General features: G+C 28.1%; 2 protein-coding genes across 2 annotated transcripts in view; one reads left to right on the top strand and one right to left on the bottom strand.

Moving 5' to 3' along the window:
* Positions 1 to 15638, top strand: part of LOC123292624 (hemicentin-1) — a 963326-nt gene extending 947688 nt beyond the window's left edge. The window contains exons 21-24 of the mRNA XM_044873338.1: positions 3198 to 3661; positions 5503 to 5580; positions 7455 to 7585; positions 15480 to 15638. Of these exons, the coding sequence (XP_044729273.1) occupies positions 3198 to 3661; positions 5503 to 5580; positions 7455 to 7585; positions 15480 to 15638 (832 nt within the window). The remainder of the gene's footprint in view (positions 1 to 3197; positions 3662 to 5502; positions 5581 to 7454; positions 7586 to 15479) is intronic.
* A 7016-nt stretch (positions 15639 to 22654) lies between these two features.
* On the bottom strand, positions 22655 to 26231 carry LOC123291587 (ATP-dependent RNA helicase DDX42). Its single transcript, XM_044871923.1, has 11 exons — positions 26044 to 26231; positions 25730 to 25935; positions 25399 to 25671; positions 24782 to 25322; positions 24484 to 24712; positions 24123 to 24253; positions 23910 to 24050; positions 23346 to 23687; positions 23130 to 23276; positions 22971 to 23072; positions 22655 to 22907 (listed from the first exon to the last, which is right to left on the bottom strand). Exons 2-11 carry the CDS (start codon positions 25915 to 25917, stop codon positions 22791 to 22793), a joined length of 2211 nt encoding a protein of 736 aa, XP_044727858.1. The 5' UTR covers positions 25918 to 25935; positions 26044 to 26231; the 3' UTR covers positions 22655 to 22790.
* Between the last annotated feature and the right edge of the window lie 1100 nt (positions 26232 to 27331).

The raw sequence follows: 27331 nt of genomic DNA, 5'->3' as shown, positions 1-27331 counted from the left end.
TTGGGTTTCTCATAAATAAACAATATCGTTTCACACATCACATTTACACAAAACCTTTCTTTACCTTAGTATCTGACAATTCAATTTTGGTTTATCCCAGTAATAATATAATATGTTAAGCAGAATCCTTCCAAACTTTATTTGTTTTTAATCTTATTGCCTTTATAACATGCTTCAATTTTAATACCGCATAAAGATAAAAATTAAATTGCATTTTCACACAAAATAGTAAGCCTCACCTAAAGAGATTTTAATTTGATTTATCTTACATAATTTATTTATCTTTATATATTTTTTCAATTTTTATTTATTTTTAATTCTTGTAAACAGCAATTCATATTTTGAAATATATTTTCTCATCTAGATGATGTACCGTAAAGTTTCTCATCAAATTTCCTGCAAAATTTCTTGTAATTCATCAATCGAAATTAACGAATAGGCCAATAATAAATATCACTACATCATATTGCACATACATTTAAGTTTATCCAAATATAATTCATCAATAAAGGACCCCTCACTTATCTTATGGGAAATGAATCTGGGCAAAAAACTCATATTACCAGATTTTGTAGATCTATACATCCTGATCAAAAATATCGATGCATATCCAAATGCAAACGAGTTATGAGCGTTGCAATGCTAATAATCACTATGTAAAGGTAAATGTGTTTTTTAACAATAGTTTTTGAAAAAAAATTTTGTGCTTTAGCGTGAGACACTGCAACACAAAAAATTTTTTGATATATTTTTGGAAAACGAAACCTTTATACATACCAACGCTCACAACTAACAAACATTGCATTTGGGTCATCAAGTCCATTAGCATTTTTGATAAGATCCAATTCCCATAAGATTAGTGTAGGCTACACTCATAATAATATCATAAATAAAAAATAAATTTTGACTTTCATACTACAACTCTAAATTACTCAGGATGTCCTATTTGAAAATAAACCATTACATTGATTTCAATAGTTAGTTGATGGTATTATTGATTAAAAATGCATGACGCATCATAAAAAATATATCTATCCATAAATGTACCTCGTAATTATTGAATGTTGAAGTTCTACAAAAACAACCCTTCAAATTGATTGTTACACCTAGATTAGATATTTCCAATTAAAAACACCTAGATTTCCAATGCCTGCTTTCTAAACATGTGGCAGAATGGATACATCATAACCACACATAGTCCTACTCAAATTTCTTTATATAAACATATAGTCTAAGTAAAAAGAAGAGACAGGCCCTAAAAAGTATCCCAATAGAATGCCATCGGAAGAAAAAAACTTATTTATTGTTTTGTGAATAATTTTATTGAAACAAAGAGTTCACTTATAGTTGTGATTAATTGTGGAACAAAATATTACTCAAGTAAGATGCCCCATTTTATTGAAACTCTATTACTCGTTACACGAAGAATTTTTATTTGATATGTAGTCAAAAAAAAGACAAATCTAGCTCCTAAGCTCTTGATTTCATGACTTTTCTGGATTTAAAACTTTGTTAAACTTTAAAAGAAATATCTAAAATTAAATCACACGATCTTGAAACATGGGAAAATTGTTACCAGTCTGTGGAAAATACTTACTTGTATATTTGGGTCCAATTCCTACCATTGTTGCCACAAAAATCACGTTATAAAAGGGCGGTATCCTTAAATGACCTTTTTTCTTTGAAACTGAGATTGATAAATTCAGATCGCCTTTTTATTTCAAAATTACAATTTGCTTTATTGGAGAGGAATACTTTAGTTAGTACGGGGTTTCTAGAATCTGAACCCTGTACAAAACTTATTTCGAATTAGTATGTATAATTTGAATTTGGAGTGGCTAATTCAATAAATTACGTATAAGCTATTTGTCTTCCTCTTCTCGATAGTTATGTAACTTTCCTATTTTATCAGAAGGTTAACAGTTTCTCATTTATTTAAACTCAACGTTTATAAAACAAAAATCGCGCTCAGTCTGTCAACCATTAGGACCTAAGCCCTAAACCATGTTTTTCAAAGCAAAAATTTTATTTAAATTATAAGAGCTGGCCAGTGCATGGCCTAGCCAGTCAAAAAAGATATAAATAATGGTTTAATTCGCAAATATTTTCGAACCACATTAATCACTAACTTTGCATTTACCATCAATACGATAACTTATTTCCCCAGAACTTTTTTTCTTATAGGACATAACTGAAATAATAAATATTATTTGAAAATAAGATACGTGCTTAATTTTGTATTTATTTAATTTTCGTTATCAATAATTTTATTCGTTTATCAAAATTTATTCGAAGTTTTTTTTAAATATTTATATTTTAAATATTAGAAACTAATTATTGTTTCTAAAAGATTTTTATGCTCACAAAGTCCTGACGTGTTGGCAAACCAGGCACTTCGCATGACTGCTTCCGGCTCTAGACTCTCTTTATACAGATCAGGTACTCTTACATAACCTTACTAGCACTCTATTTAACAAATTTCATTTTTAGATGTGTGCGATTGAATTATTATTTTTATTTTGTACATATTTTAAAGCTTTTTTAAGAAGCATGAGGTAGTTTTTTTTAATAATTGCCTCACCAAATGTGTGCATGCCGATAGTAGAATTTGATATTTTAATTTTAAATCAACTATTGGGAAACAAATTTCAACCATAACACTCATTTTAATTTATGATAATTTATTTTATTCACAAATAAAATAAATAAACGTCAATTTTAATGTTGCAAAATTTTGTGTCGAAAGACTCACAATAATCTTAGGGAGATTGAGTTACGGTCCAATTTGCATATTGCGAGATTTTGTAGATCTTGATACCCTGATCAAAAGTCTCAATGGTGATGATCCAAGTGCAAGCGCGTCTGAGATATGGCGTTGAAATCTGAAATAATCACTATGAAAAAGTATATGCGTATAAGTAATTGATTTCTCCCTTGTCTCCCCTTCGCTTTTGATTCAAGTTGTCATTTTTAAAGATAATATATGTTTCTCAATAGTCCGGATTGTAAAAATCTACCGACTTTACTTTTACACCAAATAGTAAACGCATAGATTATTAGAATTTATTTTTTTAACGCATGAATTTTGGAATCATTTTGTTTCATGTTTACATCATTACGTTCACTGCATATGCAACACAATTTATAAATAAAACAAACACTAAATATTACAAAAACGAATTTACAAAAAAAAATAGACCAGAAGGTCATAATAATCCACCGCAAGAACCACAATCATCACCATCATCAGCAACACACAAATGGCCTTTAAAACCAGGTGTATTAGTTCATGTAAATCGTATGCATAGTTTAAGTATGGGCAGATTAACAAATATGTCGTTAGCAGCGGGGTTAAATTTAACAAACAATAATAATAATAACAATACAACACAGAGTTATAGTACAGTACAGAATAGTACAGTGACAAAAACATCATCTCCATCTAGCTGCAGTTCACCAACATCACGTTTATATCGTAATCCAAACAATCAAAGGCGTGCAAAAAGTTTGGGGAGTTTAGTACGCGATGCTGATTCAGGATCATCATCGTCACATCATCATCAATCACGTGCATTCAGACTTAAACAAATCTTTACTAGAGGGTTTGGGGGTACGATTGATGATACATTTGCCGATGGTGTTTTTCGAGGAAGTAGTGGAGGTGAATACATGGATTAATATAGAACAACATAAACTGTTTGCTTTTTTAAATTCCTTCTTTAAAATTCCATTCTCTCAAATAAATCTAGAACTGTTTTCAACTATAATCAACTGAAGCGCAAAACAGATTTTTTGAACATATACTGCCCCCCTCCCCAGATAAATTATTTTAAGCACCTCGAAATTATTTCAACACTCCGTACACAATTGTATATACTTAAGCAAAGGTGAACTCTCTCGTATTACATTCCACTTTAAAGCCCTGAGTAAAGATCTTACTCATTTCTGGATCCAACAGAGTTACCATAAATTATACCAGGATGCTATCCATAACCAGATTAGCCACTTGGGAAAAGTTAAAAAATACTACTGGCCCTGAGTTTGTAAGGGCCACGCACTTTTGCGAAAAGGTCGACGTAGAAGTTATTTTTAATTGCTGGTAATACCTACAATTGCATTTGCTACAGGCCCTGACCTAATTAGCGGATGCTCACTTAATTCACTAATGCTTAGATCTTTTTCAAGATAAATTTTAGAACTTAAAAAATTTTTTTGGAGATTAATTGTGCAATTTGTAGACATAGGAATATGAATATAAGAACTATTTTTGACGATTTAAAATAAAAATAACTGAAAAGAACGAATTAAGGAAATTTTATTACAATCGATATAGTAATTCATAAGATAAATATTTTATAGCATCCTAGAACTGTCTTGTAGAATTACCAGAGCCGTCATATAGCCAAGGACACATTATAGTTTAGGATGTTTCGAACAACCTCTTAAACTATCTAAATATATCAAATTATTTGATTTATGTAATTTTTTAGTGTTTTATAATAAAGCAAACAGTTTATATAATGATAAAAATAAATAAATACTTAAAAATTAGATTCTAGTCCAAAGAAATTGTCAATTTGATAAATATATTACGATAATTAAATTCATTATAAACGCTCAAAGTTTTATAAGAGCAGCAAAACATTAAAACCCTGTGAAAACCAACACTATTAACTCAAACTATAAACAATATTGTCACTTTACATAGTTGTAGCAATGAAGACAAAATGGCAATAATTCACATTTTACCACCAGTAGCAAGGACAGATGTTGCAAGTCTCAACGCAAAAAATTTTGTTGTATATTTTCGTTATGGATATTTATATTTCACCAATTAAAATCTTATGTTTATAAAAGAGATACTTAAATTTTTGCCACCTTCTCTATAGTTGCTACAACTATATTGACGATTCTAAACATTTCATATCATGTACAATATTCAAAAATTTCGAGGTTCACGTAGTATCCAAATGATTTTCAAAATTTTTAAATAGAAATTGTGAAACAAATTGTACCCAAATGAAAAAAATTGTGCCAAACGTTCAAAAATCAAAAAAATTACTAGTGGAATAAAAGCCGTATTTTTTATTTATTTTTATTACGTCCATAATTGTACACAAAACAGACCTTAACGTGAATAGAGAATATACGGCAAGAGATGAAATTGTAAAACTGAAAAATTAAGCAACGAGAGTGACTTTTTGCGAATTTGCGGAACTAGTTCTGTCTTTCTGTTATAATAAGCTAATAGTGTGTTATCCTACACGCCAAGGTAGAGATAACGTGAATGAATAAAGAAAAGTTATTTTATAAGCCTTAATCATAAACATATAAATACAAAAAACTCCGGATAAGTCGAAAATTTTTCGTGATACTACGTGGACCCCTAAAATAGGGAACAATGCCTGTGTTTTGTACAAACTTTTTTTATTCACTTTTTTTTTGCATGGTTTTTTGTTATGTGCTTGCTTTTTATTTTATGCATTGTGTGTGTTTTTATAGTTGTCACATTTAAAAAATTACCAACACCAAGTCCAAATGAAGGCACTAGTTCTGTATCAAGAAAACGAAAGAAGCCGGGTCAAGGTAAGAATATGATCTTTTCATAGTAAGTACCAAATCAAAATGTTTTTTCTATAAATGGCACGATTGTTTTAAGCTTTATTAATTTTTTTTTAATTAAATTATGTTTCAAAATTTTATTTATTAAATATTTATAAACTAAAGAAAAATATTTAGAACTTTAAAACCAACACAGTTTTTAGGATTTCATTTTAAAATTACATTTTGTTTGTCCAAAAATACGCTTTTAGAAATAATTATTAGGTTTGAAACACTCCTAGAATAAAATATAATTATTCAATGTCTTCTTCAAGTATGGCTGATCAAACTATAGAATCTTCGAATCAGTATCGATTTCAATATTATTAATTCCTTCAAATTATAATTTAGCGCAGAGAAAAAGCGATCTGCTTAAAAAATCCAAGTGAAATTTTTTCACCGAGATTATCTTTATACGGATGAAGGAAATGAGCTACAATAAGTCCATTGCAAAATTATGTGCGCAAAAAAATTATTCAAGGTTGAAGGTCGCGAAAATAGTTTTTTCCCAAATAGCTCGTACATTATTAAGTATATCGCAATTTTAGTTATTATAAAATTAGTTCGTGAGTTAATTTTAAATAAAACAGGGCGTCCTGTACAAAATATTTGTAGAAGCAATAGTTAAGATATTTGGCTGGTTAAATTAAATCGCAAACAAATTTGATTAAAACTAAAACTGCAATAAATTTAATAAGTAGTTTGAGAGATATTTAAAAAAATCTATTTTCGCGGCCTTTGAATATTTTTTTTGCTCGCGCATGATTTTGCAATGGACTTTTTATAGGTGAAAAAACTTGGGTTTTTAAGAAGAAAAACTTTTATTTCTTGGGCTAATTAAGCAACATGAAATATTTATTCAATACGTTTCAGCACTACACTAGTAGCATCATCAGGAAAACTTGTATTGTTTTACAAACTCCATAATATAAGGTTATTCCATAAGATGTTACCACGTAAATGCGATATATTTTATCCAAAAAGACATTACCACTTAAAATTATCGCTTTATTAAGTGATACATGTATCTTGAGACATAAAATAAAAGTAATATATAATTAAAAATAATTTATTATTCATAATGAAATATTATTCTTATGATATATGTTTTTAAAATACTCGTCTCTGTCTATTTGGACAAAATATATCCCATTTATGTGGTAGCATCTTATTGAACAACTCTGTATTATCCAAGAATATCCATATTATGGCAACGTTTTTCAACCGATGATGGCACCAAAATATTCGTGGAACGTATTGAGTAAATCTTCATAATTATCAAGGATTGTGGAGTTTATACAATTTTTTTGATGATTTTCGTTATTTTGTGAATTGTTGAAAATCATGCAATCAAAGACCGACGATGCCTTTCATAGATAAGGCTTGCTCCTATTCTTATCGTCATCGGTTTTTGAACCTCTTTTACTTGGCAAAAATAGGTCTTTTACAAATAACAATTTATTTTTCATTCTTTGTTTGTCTTTGGACCGTTTTGCAAAACTACTTCAAACATGATGTCCACCATAATATGTTCGCGAAAGATGCAGATTTAAATACAAAATTAAGACATCTTTGAAGTTGATTAGTTTATTTTTTTCAAAATTAAACATATCGCCCCATATCAAATAGATACCTATATCATTCCATGATGACTACCTCACGTAGCTGTTCCACGTATAACATTCACAAAATTAGTTTGAATGGTTATTTTTTTTAAACAAGTGTTTTTTCGAAGAAAAAAAAATCTTCGATATCTTATACATTAAGATTACTTCGTACATGGCACATTTATAAAATAGTTCTAAAATATACAAAAGAAAAAGTAATCATTTTATTGTTCAATTTGTTTACAGGTCCAAGCCAATCGAATACAGCAGATAAAAATAATTTAAATAAAGATAATCCATCGGAGACTCTCACAGATCCTGATAGAGGTTTCTATGAGAATCTTCCATTCCACGGCATGCAAAATCCTCCAAATAAGGTATTTTATTAAATATTTTTTTTATGGAACTCGAATTCATTGTGTGTTACTGCACGTATTTTCTGTTTGTTTCTGTGTATTACTGCACGTATTATCAGAATTTTAAGTTAATTTTAATTTTCTAAAAATGTAAATAAAAAATTATGCTGCATGTGTTGCAAAGCTATACAATTTTCAAATGTATAGGTAATATACAACCTTATAAAAAAAAACTACATCAGATTCAAAACTGGTCCATTGTGGCTCCAAAAAAATACTTAGAACAAAAATTGTGAATATCTTTAGTACAGGTTTTTATCTTTAAGGACAAGTTTACAACCTAAAAGTTTCTTCTATCTTTTACCGTTTTTAAAATAGAATTGGAAGGGGAATGGGGCTTATTAAATTCATTATAAGATATCCTTCCATAATTAGTAATTGTTGCGTCCTTTTTAATATTTGTAATACTATTTAAAAAAAATTTTTTAATTATTTGCATTTGCCCCCTTTTGGCTTTCTAAATGATTTCTAGAATTCAATAGAGATTGCCTCAAACTACATTAAAAACGTGTTTTGGTCAATATCTCAAATACGACCGCACTAACAAAGAATTTGTAGAAACTATTTTAAATATAATACTTTTTTAACACTTTAAAATTTTTAGTTTTTCATTAGTTTCATTGCCACTCGTTACTATCAAAATTGCAAAAGCTTAAACTTATCTAAAACTTTAATCATAAGTAGACCAACAACGTTCAAATACTTGAGTTTCAAGACCAAAATTTATCTTCTACTTTCTTGAGAACACATTATGTTCATCAATATTAGTCAAGAAATAAATTATTAATTCAGATATTTTTGGTAGTTTATCACTGTGATTTAGAAGAGATATTTAAATTAGAAACCTCATACTTTAGACATAAGACACTAGAAATAATTGGATGAATGTAGGTAAATAAAAGCATCAGTATAGAAACCATCTGATTAGTTTCTGCAAAACTTATTAAAAAAATGTGTTAAAAAAATTAAATCTTTTATAAAATAAATCATATTACTATTTTTTCATCAATGAATATAAAAAATTCTATATACGTTGTGTATACGAAAAAGAAAAAATAATACCATATTTTCACTGTATATGTTCAATAAATCATTTCTTAAATAATTTTATTCGAAAATTTATCCCATTAAATATTTCATAAATCATATTAACTAAAAATTTTGATAATATATAGTCTTGTTCTTTAGTTTCTGTTATTGCATACACTATACCAAGACCAACCAGCTTTCCAAAAAAGAAAAAATAAAAGAAACTTTTCTTCAACTACTATACATAAATATATCCTTACTACTTTTTTTAATGTTTTTATTGCATGACTTTTTGTATCTAAAAAACTTTGTACGCTTCTCATTTCTTTTATAGGCACCTTTACTTTTGTTCGAAACTTCATTCTAAGTTTTTACGTAAGTTTTATTTTGTATTCGTTAAAAAAAAAATCTATAAAACTTTTCCATAATTACATATTATTTAATAAAAAATATTTTTTTTTTTTTTTATATAAGAAAAAACACAAACTTAGATCGTTCATTTAATCTCGATGATATCCCTTTTTCGTTTATTAAAAAAATTTTCAATAAGTACTTGATTTTATTGAATAATGAGGCGAAATCTTAAATTATACAATGTGTCAATGTATGCCGGTAAAATATTCTTATTGATAAGATATTGAAAAAAATTCGACAACCTTGAAATCGTTATCAACAAAACTTTTCAAGAAAATTTGGATATTTTGTTAATTATTAATTTTTATCAATTTTCGATGCTCATGTGAGATTTCCTTAATGCAGGCGTTTGCGATCGGTAAATCGTTAATTGTATAAAACAATTATGTATCAAAAATTAAATGTAACGTTCGTTAAAAAATTATAGGCAACCTACAAAATTTCCATTTCTCATTTGAGAGTAAAAGCTCAAGATCGAAGTCATGAAAGTTAACTCCGATACAGTAAAAACGAGTCAACCACAAATTGTATCTAGTTTCTTTATAATTTATTTTGTTTAGATTTTTAGCCACAATTTGTTTGAATTTTGCTTATGCATGTTTGTGTGTTTTGTTTTGTTTTATTTTTTACAGCCAGTGTCAATTATAACTCCTTTGCTGACCCAAGCCGTCATATCGAATACTGCAATTACAACAACAGCAATTAAAAATACATCTACTATAATTCCCACAACAATTATTCGACCTACTCCTTCTAGACCAATAAAACCTATGCAAAAACTTCCTCCGCCAATTCCCCCACCGCCACCTCCTTCCACAAGTATTCCGAATGACGACAATGACACTAATTTAATAAATTTTAATAAAATCGAAGATTCCTCTGGATCTTCTCCCGAAATTCCATCTAGATTTACAAACCATCGCGATTCTTTGAGACGGAATATTGATTCAAAAAAATTCTATTCGTTGGTCTGTAGAAAAAATAAGAATCCAACACCACATTTCTATTCAATGCGAATTTGCAAAAAGCATAACAAACAACGTGGAACAATTTTAGCTGTAAGTGATTCCATGTTACATGAATTAAAAACTAAAGCCGTTGAAAAACATGAATTGTTTAATACAAAAAGTACATCCAGTATATTTCAACCACCATTAGTACCAACCCCACATAGTCCAAAAAATGTACCACAAAATGCTCAAACACGTAAATTACCCAAACACAATTCGGATATTACATCTCAGTCAATATCAGATAATTTTTATGAAAATTTGACTGATAGCATTCAAATATTAGAACAAAATATTGTCGAAACGGAAAAAGCATTAGAATCAGATTTTTTACGGCCTAAACCAGCACCCAGAACAAAGATATCGAAGACAGTTGTTCATGATCAGCATTTATATCAAAATTTACCGGTTATTGTATCGCCAATGGAAAAGTCAAAAACAATTGGTCATGCGTATCGTTCAAAAAAAGTTGCCTCTTTAAAACCATTTGCAATGCCTTTTCCACGAAATGTTGGATCCACTTCATCCACAAAAAGTATGCCAACTACACCAATAATTGTCGGTGGTAAACCAAAATCGTCACCAAAACCAACAATAAAACCTGTCTCTGCCCCTACTATCCGAAATCCACCTCCAAATATAATTAATCCAAATGTTAGCCAACAAAGATTTCTCGGGAATTTACGAAATAATGTCATTCGTCCTGTTCCTAATGTTATCAATCAGGTTTGTTTTGCATGTAATTTTTTTATGCTATCATTAATATTTAATAGATATAATCACGTAGGTACCAGATATTTTACAAGCTTAATAGGGCTTGTACATTTAATTTATAAGCTTCACTAAATACTACCTCAATTCAGATACAAATATTTGTTCAAATGTATGCTAAACAGTTTTTTTAGTACCCATCAGCACCCAAAAGTATACCTTGTGTGCCTCGATATAGAAGGTGAACCAGAATAACTGCCTACGTACAGTGCAATGATATAGAAAAATTTTCCAGAAATTTTTTATTTCGATGTACTATTAATGAAATATACACAGTGTCCCAAAAAAATGTATACACTCTTTTTATGTCTGTAACATTTATAATTATTATGATGCGGAAAATTTTTCAAATCCAAAACAATGTGAACGAATGTAGAAAACAGCCATTTATCGAAAGTCTTCAGATTAGTGGCCATTGTGGTCCAGACACAGGTGATAACACTGACAAATAAAATCCGAAATTTTCCTAATCGATTTAATAGGTATTTGGGTACATTAATTTTCAATGGCTGCTTTTATCTTACTAATTGTAGCTGGCCTTATTCTATAAACATTGTGCTTGACGTGCCCCCACAAAAAACAGGAATTTTCTAGGAGATTACTAATACATTTCGACAACTCCTCTTTCTTTTTTGCAACCAGCAGATGAACGTGGTCTTTCGAAATAAATTTTTTGGGTACTTTGGACTGTTCTCTCTTCTCCAAACTCGCAAATAAGTAATTGTGAATCCCCTTGGTAAATCTCGTTGAAACTTCACTAGTGTATACATTTTTTTGGGACACTCCATATTTCTTAATTACATTGGAAAAGCGTAAAAATCTCTTTAGCCCTGTTTTGCTCGCAGTATTTATGGACACCTTATATGTAAATAGCATACGTAACAAGTGAAATTACTTCATAATTTGTATAATTGTAAAATAATTTCCTTTTATTAAGCCCAAATTAATGATTAAATTACTCGTGTGGTTTTCAAAAATGACTTTAAAAGTATATAGTAACACTTTGTCGAAATGGACTTTCCCACTTTCCATACAATTTTCACGTATATGCCTTGTAGGAGGGTAGAGTTCAAATACAATCTATTTTCTTATTAACACGGAAGCGTTTATTTCGCAATATCCCAACAAACCCAATGAACCGAAGATACCAATATAGACCTAATTTTTACTCAGCTTCTCTCCACCACCTCAAATGGAAGAAGGAAATGGAAGAAGGCTGACTCGAAATACCAGAGGTCCAAAAGCTCTCCTTTCTTTTTATCTAACATTGATATCAAAAAAGAAAAAATTATTCAGACTTGTTATTTAAATGTCACACTGCACGCTTAGTGGATATGAAGACTCACCTTCACTGCCCTTTTCCTTTTTTTACATGAAACGATAGGCTTATTTGTATCAACTATTTTTTAACGACATCCCCGATTTTAAGTGCGTTGACGTTAAATCATTCTTGATGTTTTTAAACAGCACTAGGCGGCTGATAATGTAGGGACATGGAGATCCGTCTCATTCTAGGGTAGTCGCCACTATCTGTCTTAATCTACTTATATCGAAATAAATAAACACCTATTCACCTGCACTGGCCACGGTATAACCTCGTAGCAACTTCTCTACGCTAAACAAAAATTAATTTTTCAATATCAAACATAGTTTTTTTGTGTTTCGAGACCTAGAATTTTGCAACTATGTTGATAAATCTTCTCCCTAAGATCTATAATCTGACCGCCTATTAACAATACAATCTTCAAAAAAGTCATTTTTGGAATCATTTCAATATTATCTACCAATCATTATTATAACAATCATAATATACGCATATTGTAATATAGATAACGCTTTGCATATTAATTAAATAACAAATGCTCGTATTAATGTTTGCAGAATCAATTTTATACACTAACACCTAATTTCAAACATCTAACATCAACAACATCAACAAATAATGATCAACAACAATATTCAAGTAATCAATATAGTAATTATTCAACAATGCCACCAAATCGTCATTTAAAATTATTTCCACGTACATTATTCGGTGATAATAACCAACAACAGCAATCATCAATGACACAATTAAATAAAAGTAAATCATTTTCAAACAAACAAAAATCGAAAAAACCATTTCAAATACCATTACAAAAATGTCATAGTTTTAAATTTCAACCAACTGAATCATATTTTCAACCGATACGACCGAGTATCAATACCGATGAATATACAGAGAATGGACATTTAAAAAATCCATTTGCTGATCATCAATTTGGAGGTTATTATTCTGATACACAGCAACAAAAATCATCATCATATTTACAAAATTCATCAATTTATCATAATAATTCAACATTAAAAATGTATCAGCAACATTCAACATCAAATGATAATATACAAATGCATTTACGTAAACCATTAAAATTTAATAATTTAGGTAGTAGCAATACTAGTGATAAACGTTCATCAACTACTGGACCATTAATATGTGTTAAAAATGATATAATACCACGTGAATATTTTCATGAAAATAATGATTTTGTTAAATTACAATATCCACAACCATTATATGATGGATCTGTACAACAAAATGGTGGTTTAGTTTATGCAGATTTATCATTATCAAAAACAAAATTAAATAGTAAAAAATTATCATCAAATTCATCACCATTAATGAGTGTACGTAGTGATAAATTATTATTATCATCAGTTACATCGTTAGATGATAGAAATAATCAATGTAAGAAACCAACAAATAGGCATAAAACAGAATATGCAACATTAAAATTTAATGAAATTGGACAAGAAATCGACGTTTAGAAATAAATAATAATTATTATATATTTATATATTAATTAATTAATATATATGATAGCATGTAAATACTAACTCAACTAATTTATTAATAATAATAATAAATTTTACATAATGCAACCATTTGTAATAATGAACAGACGATGTTTATAAATATATTCGGGTAAGCTTTTTGCATATGTACCTACGTAATTTTAGTATTTATTAGCCTTTTACACATAATTAAATATTTTTAGAAAATAATCCCTGATAAAATGCACAAACTGTAGATATAAATAGCTGAGACATCTATTAGAATACTGCCCGGCACAAAAATGTCGTTTCGATTACTTTGAAAATTTATATTATTAATCTGTTTGTTTAGTTCATTAATTCTTAAAACAAACTCGTGACATTTTTTATTTACTTATAAACAAAAAACTAGGGGAAAGTGTAATGATCATATAATGATCTTTTGTCGACTATAGTTTTACCCACAAAATAGGGATCATTTTAACGTATATAAAGGAGATCATTTTACCCGTAACGACATACTTGAATAACGTCATAAAAACTAACCTTAAAATTATTATACGCCTATCAAAATGTGTTACTATATTATTAAGTCAACAGAAGTAAAAAAATAAGCCGGTGAAAACCGAAATCGTACTCCCCGTAGATTTCTCCGTAGATGTATCTTCTGTTTGTGCCCACAACTATTCCTGTTACATTCGTTTTTATTTAGAACTAAAAATGTGTAAGAAACTAATTTCATGTTCATATCCTATCATAAGCATCACACCCAAACTTTCCTAAACCTTTATTTTCCAAATAAATAAATTACAAAAAATAATTCCTGATTAATTAAAAACATTTTAAATATTTAGAACTTATTGTTTCTGTTTGATAAATGCTCAAAATTTGCAATAAATCAATCAATCAATTGACGTAGAATTTTCATTTTATTATTTTTTTAGTCAAATGGACCTGCACCGACAAGTGACACGTATATTTTTTAAAAAAAAGGTATGCTTTTTACTTGTTATTATTAAAGTAGATTTTGGGCAAAACGGAAAAAATAATAAAATGGAGTACTTTTGAGACACACATGTTAAAATTAATTAAAAAAACACACTCCCCCTTTTGTTGTTAAATGTAACCCAAAAATGTAACCTATAATTTAAAATTTTTTATCACGTCCAAAACGAAAAGTTATTAAACAAATTGAATCACATGGAAGTTGGGCCAAGAATATCAAATCAGATCATTAAAGTTTATCCAGTTGAATGTTTCGTTTTTTTATTAAGACTTCTTCTTTCCCAACAGAATAAAATCTCATAAAAATTTACCAAAACTCAAACTGGTATGGTTATCTAACTTACTCTGATTGAATCAAAATGTATAATCTTAGAAAGAACTATTCAATTCATTTTTAATATATTTTCTAATCTTCTATATCTTTTCTTAATCTCGAATTTGGTTGAAATTTGATGCTGTAATAACATATAATTAAAGTTGACGAGAGCGGTATCTAGTTACTTACATATTATCGCTTATTCAAAGACTACAAGCAGTTGTATTATCATCTTTACAACATTTTTACGATTTAAATAACATACAATAATTGTTTCATAATTCATCCTTGTGAATTAATACAATTAATGTCATATTAAATAAGTCCGCATAGCATGAATAATCTCTTTGCATTACATAATATTTTTAACATGCCATTATGTGTCTCATCTTATTATTATAATTATTTATTTATATCTGAGATTAAATTTAATTTTAACTATATATTTTCGTTGCAAAAAGTTATTAAATAAATTTTCTTTTTTTCTTTTTTACAGCCGTTTAAGCCAGAATTTAGCGATTTAGACTATGCGGATGTTGATTACAGATCATACGGACCAATTAATTACAAAGCGGCTTCCATTTATGCTCAAATTAAAAAAGTCAAAGATAATAAAAAAATGGAAGAAGATAAAGAATACGATGATTTGTTATAAATTATAAAACGAAAAATTTAACTATAACTACTGTTTAGTAAAATAAATATTAACCATAAAAATCAGTGTTAAACTAATAATATTCAGAAATATTTGAATAATTATTCATTTTAAAATTTTTTATTTAATCATACCCTGCAGGTTGTGTTTCTTTTTGAAATTGATTTTCGATATTCCATAACGAATTTTGTATGAATTTTTGATAATGTTTTATTGACAAATTTGTTCACTTGTTACAACTTTCTAGAAAAATGTTTAGTCCCAAATCTATTAAATCACGATGCAAACATTATGATAATGTAAAATGAGTAATTATTCAAACAGAATAAAATTTTCTCATCCGCCTCTAGTCTGTTCGCATTATAAGAAATTTTCATAACAACTTAAAATAATTAGTGATTAGATACGCCGTCCATCAACGAATAGAAAAATATGGGAAAATTTTAAAAGTAAAACAGATTAAAAAAAACTGTTATTGACTTTCAAATAAATTTGTAAATATTAATAAAAAATAATAATTAATAAAAAAATTATTAAAAATACTAATAAATTAATGAATGCTCATAAATTTTAAATAAATTACTATCAAATAATAAAAAATATAATTAGAACGAATAACAAAAAAATACATTTTATATTATATATTGTAAATAAGAATAATTATAGAAGGGCAAAGTATAATACAGAGTAATTTGTTTAGAAGTCAGACATTTTTTTAATATGCGAGCAGCATTATAAGAAACTGATATTTATTTATATTGATAAGAATGATAACATTGATAAGAATGATAACCCATCTTTGATATGACCGGGATGAAAACTGTTACCGCTGGAAATATATAAACTTTAAACCGTCAGTCGACCGTTGTCTTTGAGGATATTCAACATCGCGTATATCGAAAATTAATTTTTAAGTAAAAATATATCATTATTCAGTGTGCCTGCGTTGGACATTACACCCATACACAATATCCATGCTTAAAGCATATCACAATTCTCTTTATGATATTTAAAAATAATAATTTATCCAAAAACCTTATTTCTTATTTGAGGCTTGTAACATCTTTTTGGTTTGTAGAAAATTCAAAGTGTTGAGGTTTTCACAATAGATTAACGCTTTACATGCAATCACATTTTATTACGGTTTGAGTTAACCCAAACGATAAAAGTTGAAGTAAATCACTTTGGACTACGTAAAGGACAATTACTACTAATTATCTAGTAGTTCGGTTCAAATAATAAAAAATATAAATTAACACTGTTATAAATAAAGTAGCATTGTTTCTGTTACTTTAAAGTACTGATCTCAAAGATGAAATTCTTTAAATTGTAACGATACGTAACAATGAAGAGAGCAAAATACCTCTAGGTCTAGAGATTATCTCGGATTAGAAAAACGTCTGTGTACGTATTTTTTATATTTCTAGCGAGACGCAAAATAAAAAGCAATTTATTTCCTTATGAGAATAAATAAATGAGTATAAAATATAAGAGGTGTAGCTCGCAGAAGTGTTTTTACCTACTGATAGCTCAGATGAGAATTCGCCCAACCCCCTCTCAGCATACTCGTTACGTGTTATCTGGATATAAAATATAAAGCACAGGTGTAATATTCGTAATATTCATATTAACCACATATTAAGTCGTTATACTTCTGTTAAGTAATTTTAATTAAAGCTTTAATTTTTATATACTTGAAATTATCATTTTTATCAATCTTAAACAATTGAAATAATTTGCACCGATAATAAAATGGATCTTTACTTCTAAACAATTACCCATAATACTGTTGTGTAATAGTAATTACTATTTATTTAACTTGTAATAATTAAATATTATTATCGTAATCAGTAAAATAGTAATTAATTATCAAACTCTGTGATGAGTTTCCAAATTGAGTACCCCTTCGTATTTTTGGGTACACTAGTCAATTCTAAAAAGTTGACGATCAGAATTTTTTGTATTGGAAAAATTAATTATTGTAAATTGAATTGTGTGTAGCATAGCACAAGTTTAAAATGCCGTTTCAGTTTAAAATAATTCAAAGATATTCTTACGTTTGAAATTTTTATGTGTGTGTAATGGCATGCTTCAATCAAGTGAAGAGTTCTCGATTGTAGTGTAAGAATAATGGTACCACCCCTAAAAGTGATTCATTATCATCGTAAAACGTAGTTTCGGTAGTTGTTTAATGCGGATTTCATTATCAAGATACGTATATTGTTGTAAATTTTGTTACGATGATAATATTTAAATTGTAAAAACAAAAAATATTGTACATAAAATAAATAATAACTTATTTACTGTAATTTAATAAATCCATTTAATTTTTCTTTGTAAATGACCTGTATCTACGATACGAAATCACTGTTCCAAATATTAGCTTTAAAATTTAACTTAGCTGAAAAATCGAATTGATATTTGCAATTAAAAATGTAGTCAAACTACAACGTATTTTTCTGGCTATATTGGCACCGAACACAGTTGCGAAAAAACGGAAATTTTGATGCAAGTTTTCATATGGTTAAAAGAATGATTTTGTGTGATTAAAAAGTTTTTATAAAATTCATTTGTTATGTGGAACTCTTTTTAATCATATGCTAAATGATATAATGCTTTGCTTCCAGCAGTATTGCAAGTTTTTACCGGTTTATCTCGAATAGTTAGTAAAACTGTGCATGGTACCAACACTTTATTTCAATTCGATTGCAATAACATCCATTGGTCATTTAATTCCAAGTAGGTGATTACCTATCTGCTCAAGAATTAAAATAAAAATCAGATCTGAGACTCGCTAAATTAACGCGTGAAAAATATCCACATATTTTTTAGAAATAATTTTTATAAAATAAATAAATAGCTAATTAATTACATAACTATTTATTTATTTCTCATTGCCCAAAGATCAATAAAAATTTTACAATTATTAGACTATTTTGCAATTTTAAGTCAACGATTGCGCTATTACGTCATGTTACCATAAAACATATGGAAGAGTTTGGGAAAAACACTGTGAATTCTTATTCGAATCTTAGTGTTACAAATAAATGAGAAACCAATTATAATTTTTCATATTAGATCTGTAAATACTCCAACTTATTGAGTAGCAAAACTTTCCCCAACCTCTTCCGCAAATATGGGGTAAAATTATTTATTTATATTACTTAAATAGAACTTTAATTGTTTGCGGAACTTAAAGATAAAAATATCTATTTAAATAAATATTTTTGTTGTTATCACTGAATGTAGAATTTCTAAAAATTCGAACTTTTAAAGTTCTATTACAATTTGTTATAAATTATTTACTTATTTAATATAAACTAATAAAAATTAATAGTAATGTTAAAACCATTTATAAATGAAATCCAAAGAGCAAATGTAAATATTTCTTACTCTTCCAAAAAAAAAACTTAAATAATAATTACCAAAATTTATTTGTAAACCAAAAATAAATACTTAATAAATAACGCCTTAAATGGGCACATAGTGTCGTCATTTTTAAATAAATTATATAATTAAATAAAATACCTATAGTCACATATTGTAAAAAAGAAATAATTTTTAAATTTTATTTATTTTTTTTTTAATTAAAAATAATTATTTGTTTTGCATTTATTTAATTTACTAACCAAATCAACGCCAAATATAATTATTTATAATATTTGTTAAACTAAACATTTAAGTTTGTTCTCTTGAATAATAATAATAGTTGCGTTCTTTACTCACAGTCAAATAAAAAATTCAATCGTTTCTATCAAAATGATGTCTATTAATTTTGATGAGAGCAAAGAACGCAACTAGTGCAAAAAAATATAGGATGAAAATTTGCTTTCTAATTATCACGAGTTTTAATCTCAATCCTAGAAATTACTGCGTAACTTCAATTACAAATGTTGAAGAAAAATGAATTTTAATTTCATTTAAAATTTGTTGCTAAATAAAAAAATTATCTTATTAAATTTTTGGAAATTAATGTATTTACGAACAGCGTCATGATATTTATCAATTTAAATTAGTATTTTTTTCAAAATAACGTTTTTAGATGGAAACATAATAATCCTAGACCTCGGAGTTTCGAATGAGAGAACTTCCATTCATTAAGATTTTTGAAAATATTTTTGACCAATTTTTTATATTATTTTTGCCTTAAATGTAAAAGTGAGGACTAAGTTTCTTAATTTAAATTCGAGGTTCCTGTAACAATAGTAATTTTAATACGTTATAGAATAAGACAACGAAAAAACAACACTTTAATTTATAATATTCTGCCACAAATTTGAAAATTTATAAAATGATTAAAATAAATTTTGATGCAATTTACATCCTATATTTTAGTATTTATTATTGTTGATATTTTTCGATGCTTAAGTTCATATAATCTCTAACCGTGGTCTAACCAATATACAAAAAAAAAGTGTCAAAAAATGTTGTCAATAAAAAAATACACACAAAATTGTGAGTGTGCCAAAAAAAATTCTTTTTAATAACATCAATACTAATTTTTTTAGAAATAAAGTGCTGTTTCTTAAAAAAATCTAATTAAGGTAGTTCCTCCGCGACCGTCCAGTCAAAAAGTTTTGGACTAATACTATCATTCAGTGCGTTAACTGTGCTATGACTATTATACATATACAATATATTTTTTTCAACAGACTGTAGTTACACACAATTATATCTTCTATTCGTATACACACACATACTTTGATACAAACCTTTACCATTAGTTTTTATATGCTTTCCACAAAAATCATCGCTAAAACGAGTTATTTATTTAAGTTTTTTATCGAAACTATATGGTAAATAATTTTTATTTTTATTTATATATTTTCTAAATATAGTATTCTACATTATATTAGTTTTTCATAGAGATGGTGGACGTCATTCATTGGTAAATAAATATAATATTTGTAAATTTGTGTATTTTTATACACTTCTCCCATGTACACGTACAAATTGCGTCACTTTTAATTGCTAATATCTCATGAATGGCATGGTAAATCATCTTCTAATTTTAACAGCAAGTGTATTATGAATTAAATATTTTATATTCTGAGTTTTGAGAAATTCTTGGAATATCACTTTCGTGTAGGTACTACCTTAATGACTTTATCAAGGTGTTTGATATTTTTAAATAAAATCAACTCATTATTATGGAGGGAAGATAGTTTCGAATTTTGAATAAATAAATCTAAATGTACCTAGATGTGGACGTTAATTGTATTTTTGTTAAAAATAATAATATTTATTAAAAAAATACATAAATAAATACTATTTATTATTCAATACTTGTTTTGTTAGAACCACTTTTAATGCCTCTTTGCTCAATAAACTAAAAAAGATTTCTAAAATAATGCGCACATAAGCTTATGGTAAAAGTGAAATCTCTTTAGCCGTTTTTCTTATTTGTTTTATTTTTCACATAAAATAATAAGATCTATTTAATTTTAAATACTTACCAAAATATACAATATATCAAAATGTCCCACCGTTTCTCATGTTCAATGTTTCTCTTATATTAAATGTTTAAATGGAGACAATATGTAAACATATGCTATAACCACTCCTGTATCGTTATTGAATCATTTCCTCTTTAAGGTCACAGGCAATTTCAAACAGATAGTTCAAAGTTTCATTAAAAAAAATTAAATATGTTGCTTTCTGCCCAAAAATTCGAATCCTTACGAATCTCTTTGTTTTCAATTATTTTCTTCCATTTAATTTAAATACATATCATTGATGTTAATCGTTTATATAGCGCACATTTTCCTGCGATTTAATCATAATGCATTTTGTGGATTTCCTGTCATCACGGAATTCATTTTCTATTTTTATACATAAAAAAAGAGAACTTATGAACTAAACTTTAAACGTACAGCTAATATAAAATAATTTCATGTTTTTCATACGGAATCTGTACAAATTTGTAATGTGAAAATAGGTTATTATATAAAATTGAGAAAATTCGAACTGTCTTCTTATTCATGCAATGATATATTGTCTTAAATTACGCACTTTTAATTAATTGAGATCAATTGCGTGATTTTCTTTGTATATATAAGCAAATAAAAAATAATAGACCTGTGTAGAAAAGATATAAAAAACAATTAAGTAAAGAAAAACCCTACTGTAAATATGTCTATAAATGCTTAGTAATATTATTTAATAAATTATTATGTAATTTTCATGTTCAGTTAATTGTACAAAATGTTAACACTTTGGCTAAAATAAAGTTGTTTTACGTAATATAGTTTTATAATTCTTTTATTTCCATTTTGTTTAACATAAATGTGTGTTCAAAGCAATATAGGACCTTTTTTTATTAATATTATCTGTTTATTAAAAATAATTAAAAAAGCGGATCGAAAAGGAAACTAATCGATTTTAAGATTGTGACGCAATCAAAAATTTTCAGTGCCTTTGAAAAGAAAATCTCTATTTTCCAGAATTTTACCGAATAAAAAATGTTTTGGGTTTATCATCACGAATCCACATACGAAGTGGCTATTCAAGGCTTTCCTAATCTCCTGTTAGAAGGGCCTTGTACTGAGGACTAAAATAAACGAGTTTAAATATAAATTTGGAACACAAACATGTTTAAAGCACTATTAGTTGGTATGGATTTTATATCAGTTAAAGTTATGAAACACACGACATCTAAGTTAATTTAAGGGTTCATTTTCATCAGCCATAAATACATTCAGTGACTATGAGAAAAATTTCTGACAATTTTTTTAGGTTTTTTTTTACTAAGAGATTAATTCCTTAACTATTTTGTAATTTCCCAAGACTTAGATATATTTCATATTAATTGTAAGCTGTTGAAAACATTCTATACAATTTTTTTTTACTAAGAGATTAATTCCTTAACTATTTTGTAATTTCCCAAGACTTAGATATATTTCATATTAATTGTAAGCTGTTGAAAGCATTCTATACAATTCAGCTATAAATACAGTTTCTATGAATAATCGATAAAAAGGTTTTTGAAATTTTCAATGTAAAAATAAAAGGCAAAATTCAATTCAGATTTTTAATGCGTTTCAACGTATATATAAATACAAATTAAATTCCACATTACACAATTGCAAAGTAAATACTTACTTAGACATAATTTATAAAATAATGTAAATTAATGAATAATCATTAAAAATGTTACTCCCAACGACTTTTCTTTCCTTTTCGTTTGCTTTCTGGCTGCACAAGCGGTGCATTAATTCCTGGCTGCGGTTGTACTTGTTCTTCCCATGAATGATCAGATGATGCCGTAAACTGTAAAACAATATTGCAGTTGAAAGTATGATATCCAAGATTTTCAGACATGCTCAATCTTACTTGATTTTGATACTGTGATTTGAATGCTGCTTTCATTGCTGACAGCCTGTCAGTTGCTGGTCCAGATTTTGAAATTGATTTGCTTATTGATTGTGAAATACTCTGAAAATAAATTTTAATTTAAAAATATTCGAATTTTATTGTATTAATTTATTATACCTGGCCATCAGCGTGTAAACCAGGTCGTTCTTTAAATCCTAAACCAGAACCTCCAACATTCAAATTTTTTCCTTTTCCACTCTTAAATCGCGATTTTCTAAACCACGAACTTTGAAGTGCAAGATCCAATAAAGCTTTTGGTACTTCCTGTAATTTGAAAATAGAAGGATATATATTTCCTCTTGTTTATAGTTATAAAATAATTAAGAGATTAACCTGATTTGCTCCTTCTAAATTCCGGACCAGATGACCGGCAAACTCTTTGTCTTTATCTGTAACGAGTGTATAAGCTTGCCCTTTTTCGCCAGCTCGTCCAGTTCTACCTATTCTATGAGTGTGCGTATCAATATCTCTAGCTATATCATAATTGACAACAGTTCGTATATGTGGAATGTCAAGACCACGTGCAGCCACATCAGTTGCGACAAGTATACTAACTTCCTTCTTTTTAAATTTAGTAATTACTTGATTTCGTTCAATTTGATCCATATCACCATGTAATAGTAATACGTCGTGTTCGTTTACAATTAGATTATGTGCCACTTGCTCAGCATCAAGCTATAAAATTAAATTAGAATGAAATAAAAGTAATAATTTTATGATCCAGAATAGTCGAGAACTTCAAATAAATAGCCTTAAAATAGGAATAAGTATTTTATAAAATGTCTCAATTAACAGACATACGATGTTTTTAAAAAAAATTGAATATTCTTAAATATAAAACAAAATTTATAGGTTCTACACATTTTATTTTCAAAAATTTTGGCCCTATTCAATTACCTTTTTAGTAACAAAAATAAGTACACTTCCAGCGGAAACTAATTGAACAATACTTCGAAGTAACCAATTCCATTTTTCATTTACGTTATTCATAGTTAATACAAATTGTGTTACGTCGGCATTCGCTTCTCCAACGTCACCCTGTTGAATAAAATTTTAAAATTTGTAATTAAAATTGCTTATATATATATCTGTTACGCATACTATACATACTTGTACAATTCGAATGGGGTCGGTTAAAATATCTCTAGCTAGTTTTTCAATTCGTTTCTTGAATGTAGCACTAAAAAGAGATGTTTGTCGATCCGGTCTTACATGATTACAAATTGATCGAACTTGAGGCTCTAAAATAACATTAAAATTTATAAATATTAAATAATAAGAGACATTGAATTTCCAGAAAATTATGAGAAAGTTGAATCAAATTATTTCTGCCATATTAGCGACACATTTCGATGAAAATTTTTTTCATTGTTTCATAAGAAAGTTACAACATATAAACTCAGGTTTTCTAGAAATTTCTCTATCTAAGAGTATTATAATCTTGCATTGTAATAAAATTTATTCTATTTACCAAAACCCATATGAAACATTCGATCTGCCTCATCTAAAACCAAATATGTTACTCTTCTAAGATTTGTTGCTTTTATTTTAACTAGATCAATCATTCGTCCTGGTGTAGCAACAACTATTTCAGCACCACTTTCTAAAGCTTTAGATTGTTCCCATTTAGATCCACCTCCATAACAACAACATACTTGAATATTATAGACTTTTCCGAATTTCTTAGCTTCGTTATAAATCTGTTCAAACGCAAATGAACAACTTAAATTGTAAATTTAAATATCAGAATGAGAAAATGCTGGACTTACCTGAAGAGATAATTCTCTTGTAGGAGCCAATATTAAACCAATAGGTCCATCACCTGGCTGCAGTTCTTTCTGATCCATTATGTGTAAAATCATAGGCCAAATAAAAGCAGCAGTTTTACCACTACCTGTTTTCGCAATACCAATAATATCCCTACCGCTTAGCGCAGCTGGAATTGCCTGAGCTTGAATAGGTGTGGGTTGGGTGTACTCAGATTTTATAATTTGTTTCGTTAACGCGTCATCAAAACCAAAATGACCAAAACTCGTTACAGGGTTAGGTGGTGACGGTCCTGTGACTTTAATTCCTAAAGTTTTTCGTAAATCTCGCACTTGTTGTTCAGTTAAATTAGCAATTTCTTCATGTACAGTATAAAAATTTTTTTCAAAAGGTTGATATTCGATTTCACTATGATCAATGGGTGGTAACGGGTCGATTTCCTTTTTCCGTGGTGGAGCTATTGGATTACCATCTTCATCATATTCAATTTCTTGATCACTACCTTCGTCAATTAACCCTGCAGTAGGGTTTTCTTCGATATATCTAAAATATTAAGAAAATGATTCGAATTTCAAGTTATTGGATTTAACAATTTTATATCAGTACTCATTTAATATACCTATAATATGATTCTTCCACATCTTCTTCTTCGATATCATCTCGAATTCCTTTCATTTTATCTGGTTCTGTAGAGTTACCTTGATTTGAGCTTGAGGCTGAACGATCTACCTCTTGTTGGATGCCAGCCATAAATGCATCTAATGGATCTTCATCAGAATCGTCATCATCCTTGTCATTTTTATTACTCTCTTTGTATGATGGACTTCCAGGTGCTGGTATATACGCCAATGATGGAACTGAACTTTGATCTTCGTCATCTTCATCAAAATATCTAAAATTTAAATGATCTGTTAATACATATCACATTAAAATTACCATAGGAAACTAACTCGTCTTCTGTTTTAGCTCGTTTTCGCGGTAAAGACCAAGTAGCTGCTAACGCGGTTTGACTTATAGCATTCATAGTCGAATATCCTTGTTTACTAACACCACTTGACGGTGGAGGTGGAACAGCATTATTACTGTTTCGCTTGTTCAATTGAAAACCAGAAAAACCGAAACCTCTGCTTCCACTCATTTTTTCTGCATTTATTTACTAGAAGAGGGAATTAAACATTTTTTTTTAGAATCTAAACATATTACCAATTATTCATTTGACAAAAATTTACATAATTGAATGTGTTTATAAAAAAAAAAAACTTACCAAAAATTATAAAATTAATTATTATTCATTAATTATTTTGTATTTACTATATTAAACATTTTGACATTTTTATATTTACTTAATTTTTAGGTTGGGATTATATTTTATGTATATCTGGTAGAAGTGAGTGTTCGGTTAGTTTACCGGCAGTCACCATGTACACGGCCCCCATTTACCTTAAAGAAAAAAATTGAGGGACAGTATGTGGAGTGCCGATGCCAACTGAACCTCTGTTCAGCCATACGGCGCGCACAGTCAAATGCCGTGATAGTGCTGCCATCTAAAAGAGTTTTATTAAACTGTTGAAATGTCCGATTTTATAGGTTTGTTCCTGCATTCTATAATATTTGACTAATATTCCAAACGGCTGATCGTTATAGAGAGAGTCTTAAAAAAAATCCGTTGAGCAATACCATTTCAGTGTCGGAGTGTTCAAAATATATACAACTTTTATACTTTATAAAATTGATATCTTGATTAATTTTAAACGATGTACCTTCCCTTAAAAACATAGCAACATGGACTCATCCCTTAAAAAATAGCAACATGGACTGGAATTGTGTTCCTTCTTCATAATAATATAGACTGAAATTATTGTGTTCCTTCTTCATAATAATATAGACTGAAATTATTTGCGGATGATTTTTATTATGGGCAAAAAACGTAAAAGTCTCTTTCAATTAATTTTATTTTACAAAACCATTCATATTTTATTCTCATTATTATTGACAATTGAATATTACATTAATATAAGTATTGTTTTAATTAATTATATAAATAATATATTCTCCTTTTACATTCTAGAGTAATCTTAAGAATATTTTTATGAAAACAATGAAATTCGTTTATTGTGATAAATCCATTTATAATGACAATTTTGGTTATTATATGTATCAAAATTTAGGGTAGTTTTCATAGTCAAAGGGTCGAGCCATTCATTTATTTTTCAGTTTACTAATCAATATGACTTCGATGCAAGAACATATATTAGGACTTGAAACTCTTATGCCGAACTATAAGCGCCTGTGGCAGAATTTACGGCGCTTATCTGTGTAAGATCTGGTCATCGATGGTTGCGTCCTTTGTACTGCGCATCAAATGAATAATTGAAATGGTTATTAATCACTTTCAATTGATTGAAAACAAAAGACAAAAAATTGAAAACAAAAGACATGCGCAGTTCCAAGTCCGCAACGACCGAGGACCAGACCTCACCCAGATAGGCGCCTTTTATTCCTGCTACGCTATCCACTCGAGTCTTATGGCCTTATATATTGGGTTATTATCA

The sequence above is a fragment of the Chrysoperla carnea genome, chromosome 2 (genome assembly GCF_905475395.1).
Source record: "Chrysoperla carnea chromosome 2, inChrCarn1.1, whole genome shotgun sequence".
In the NCBI taxonomy this organism is placed as follows: domain Eukaryota; kingdom Metazoa; phylum Arthropoda; class Insecta; order Neuroptera; family Chrysopidae; genus Chrysoperla; species Chrysoperla carnea.
Note: the sequence above shows the minus strand (reverse complement) of the source record. Positions and strands in the feature narration are given on the sequence as shown.

Bases quoted from the DNA above. Each gene is read 5' to 3' on its own strand.
- LOC123291587 (XM_044871923.1), bottom strand. From the start codon at position 25,917: ATGAGTGGAAGCAGAGGTTTCGGTTTTTCTGGTTTTCAATTGAACAAG. The intron at 23,688-23,909 runs GTAATTGAATAG...TTAATTTTATAG, and splicing joins TTATTTTTGTTACTAAAAAG to CTTGATGCTGAGCAAGTGGC. The intron at 23,073-23,129 runs GTATAATAAATT...ATTTATTTTCAG, and splicing joins GTTTACACGCTGATGGCCAG to AGTATTTCACAATCAATAAG.